At 42.9% G+C, this 3,419-nt stretch overlaps 1 protein-coding gene across 1 annotated transcript in view; it reads left to right on the forward strand.

Annotated features, from left to right (window-relative positions):
- Nucleotides 1–3,419, forward strand: part of slit3 (slit homolog 3 (Drosophila)) — a 222,596-nt gene that overhangs the window by 118,225 nt on the left and 100,952 nt on the right. The window contains 1 exon segment of the mRNA XM_017307210.1: nt 134–209. Coding sequence (XP_017162699.1) covers nt 134–209 — 76 coding nt within the window.

The following is a 3,419-nucleotide window of genomic DNA, read 5'->3' on the forward strand; positions in this document are numbered from 1 at the left end:
TTCAGTGTGTGTGTGTGTGTGTTTTCAGTGTGTGTGTTTTCGATGTGTGTGTGTGTGTTTTCAGTGTGTGTGTGTTTTCAGTGTGTGTGTGTGTGAGGTCCTGTGACTGATGTTCTCTTCGTCTCGTCTGCAGGGATCTCAGTGAGAATCAGATCCAGGCCGTTCCACGGAAAGCTTTCAGAGGAATCACCAACGTGAAGAACCTGTGAGTAGATCTGCTCTTCCTCACTCCTCTTCCTCTTTACGCTCCTCTTCCTCCTCTGCTTCACACTGCATTGGGTCAGAACCGGAACCAGAACCATTTCAGGCTGCTTCAGCGTCCTGCACATGTTTACTGTGTCCTAATGCAGGCATTTATCCTGTCGCTGATCATTTATCGAGATAAACTTCTTATAAGAAATTTTGATTTATTGTTATAATAAATTTCAGTTAAACCCAAAACTGTCCTTATTGTCGGGATTTTTAGTTTTTACTATTTCCTACACGGTTTGCTCAAAGAAAGCATCAATAAACGTGAAGATATGACGAAACACTTTTACTATTTTGTGATGTAAATCACATCCTTTCTGTGACTCCTGAACTAAAGAGTCAAATTACAAACAGGAATGTTTTTCAAGAGCAGGATTTGTGTCTGGGGGACTGTAGCTGCTGTGACACACAGTCTTACAGTTACCTAAAAAACTAAAGTTATTGTCGTCAGTTTTATCGTTATCGCTGTCAATGCGGTTGTCATGGTGACAAATCGTAGATGTAAACATCCAGAACCTGATGTCGCACCGGATTGGTCAACCAGCAGGACCTGAACCAGCTTCGACTCCGATGTTTATCGTCATGAACGCTTCGCTGTCGCAGAGATTATTTCATTCATAAAACCTGAGCTGAGTGTAAATAAATCAATAACTACAACGTTCATGGTCAGATCAGAGATCAGAGATCTGACCATGAACAACGTTCATGCCCTTCAGAGCTCAGGTTGAATCTGACCAGATAGCGCTAGAGATCAGAGATAAACCCCGCCCCCTCTGCACCACACCCCGCCCCCTCGGCACCAGGCCACTCCCCTCAAACCAGGCCCCGCCCCTCGGCTCCAGGCCCCTCCCCATCGGCACCAGTCCCCGCCCCTCCTTCAGAGGTTAGGTTCTGTTCTGAATCGCTCCATGCGGTTCTGTCGTTTATCCCTGATGTCCTAACCACCAATACCTGGATCAATACGGGGGCCGATCCATGCTTCTGATCGATCGGCCCTCTTAGCTGGCAGACAGACTCTTGGGTGTGTCTGTGATGTGAGAGAGGAAGTCGATACGGAGCGGGCCAGAACCAAGGGAAGTGGACCCGCTCCAACTGGCTTCACACCGTTTAAAAAAAACTTTTTATCATTTTTACAATATTTAAAATGAGCTTTTTTAAAACAAATTAAACTTCATTTTTCTGTGAGTAATCTGGACTTTGTGGATCATTTGGACCAGATTTTCAGCTTCCTGTCTGTCAGTATTTCCACATAAAGTTTCCCCATGGTGCCGCCTGATTTATGAAGCTCCCCACATCCTGATGCTGCCACCGCCATACTTCACAGTGGCACCCCTGTGTTTCCTCCTAATGTCCATCACGCCTCAGCAGAAATGAAGGACATTACAGACGGTAACCTGGTCATTTATGGTTTAAATGCAATTAATTAATGAGAAACCAAACATTTTTAATCAGGTACCAACTTCTTTAGCAAAATGTCCTCAAGTTGAGGGGCGGATCTAGAAAAATATCTATGAAGTGCAGGGTTTCCCCCAGAAAACTTGCTGAGCCCGGCGGTCCACCGTGTTTTTGTATTAAAAGATGTTAAGTTGACAGGAAATGTAAAAGTATTACTGTATAATTATATGTTACGGGAAAACATCTCCAGTGAAATGCTATTAAACCCACAACTAGTCTAAAAGCAACAGATTTGCTCTTCTGTTTAATCCACATTAAGTCAGCGGCTCCATCAGGGCTTCAGGGGCCCCATAAACGCTAATATTTAAAACAGACCACAGATACATAAATGTAATTATTTTAAATTGTTTAACATTTAGATCCAAGATTTTAAGGAGCTGGCACGTTTACTTAGTAAAACTTCAAAGAACAATATTCATAGTTAGATTGTTTTGTTACCATAGCAACAATCTGATGCTGTGAGTTTAATCTTTGAATTTACAAATACAAATTAGTAAACTGCGATTATAACTTATTGCTTTTTATGCTGGCCTGTTAAACTTCTCCCCCTGCCCCATGTTTCACCAAATCTAACACAGAAGCTGTTAGAGCTGCTGATGTTTTAGCAGCAAAAGGGGCCCCTAAGTCAAAGTCTGCCCCAGGCCTCATGCAGCCTTGGACCGGCCCTGCATGATGAGTAAATCCGCTGGGATAGGGAGGGAGGTTTAATTCAATGCTGCTAATGTGGCTTCAGTAGTTCTTTCATTTCGTGTCTGTTGAGTTTTAATAAGCGTCACAGAAACTATTTTGGTTGGTCGAGTTTATGGGACGAGTTTCTCAGAAACGCATTAACTCGGAGTCGACAACGCATTTGATATGGTTTGATGCAAAGTGTAACCGTAAAAATAATAATGAAATAATATAAAATCAGCTGATGCGTGACTCCGAGGAGAGGCTAAAGCTCCTCACCGGGCTGAACCTGCATGTTAGCACTGCTCGTTATCCACAAACGCTCCGGCCAACCGGGACCATAAACTTTACAGGGAAGACAGACACAGAGCCACATGCTGGGCAGCGTGCTGAGATGTAAACGCCGCATATAATTGTTCGTTCACAAAGATAAATCATTCTCACCACAACGCACCTCTGAATTCCCTACAAGTTATTCCTGCGGTTCACTTTGAGCTGCAACCAGAGTTAACGCGGCGGGTTTTAGACTCTTACCTAGAGTTCTCCAAAGGATCATAATTCCTCACAGTAGGTTGATGTAAATATCCATACAGGTCAGCCTGTGTCCAGTTTGAGTGAAAGGAGGCGGCAGCGCGCAGAGGCTCCAGCTGTGTGATTGGTCCGCTGTCGGCTTTAAATGCATAAACTATAAAACTAACTATTATAAACCTATCCTTTAGGAATAAATCTGCTCTGCTAGTGAAATGCTAAGAGATAAAGAGAGGCTTGCAGCCCGGCTTTAAAAAGAAAAAAACAATTTGATATTTTTTTATTATAACTTTTTTATTTTCCTAGAAACGTAAACAGCAACGCTTATGCTTTACGCTTATGCCTTACGCTTTGCGCTTATGCTTTACGCTTGTGCTTTACGCTTATGCTTTACGCTTATGCTTTACGCTTATGCTTTACGCTTATGCTTTACGCTTATACTTTACGCTTATGCTTTACGCTTATGCTTTACGCTTATGCTTTACGCTTATGCTTTACGCTTATACTTTACGCTTACG

The sequence above is a fragment of the Poecilia reticulata genome, linkage group LG10, assembly GCF_000633615.1.
Source record: "Poecilia reticulata strain Guanapo linkage group LG10, Guppy_female_1.0+MT, whole genome shotgun sequence".
In the NCBI taxonomy this organism is placed as follows: Eukaryota; Metazoa; Chordata; class Actinopteri; order Cyprinodontiformes; family Poeciliidae; genus Poecilia; species Poecilia reticulata.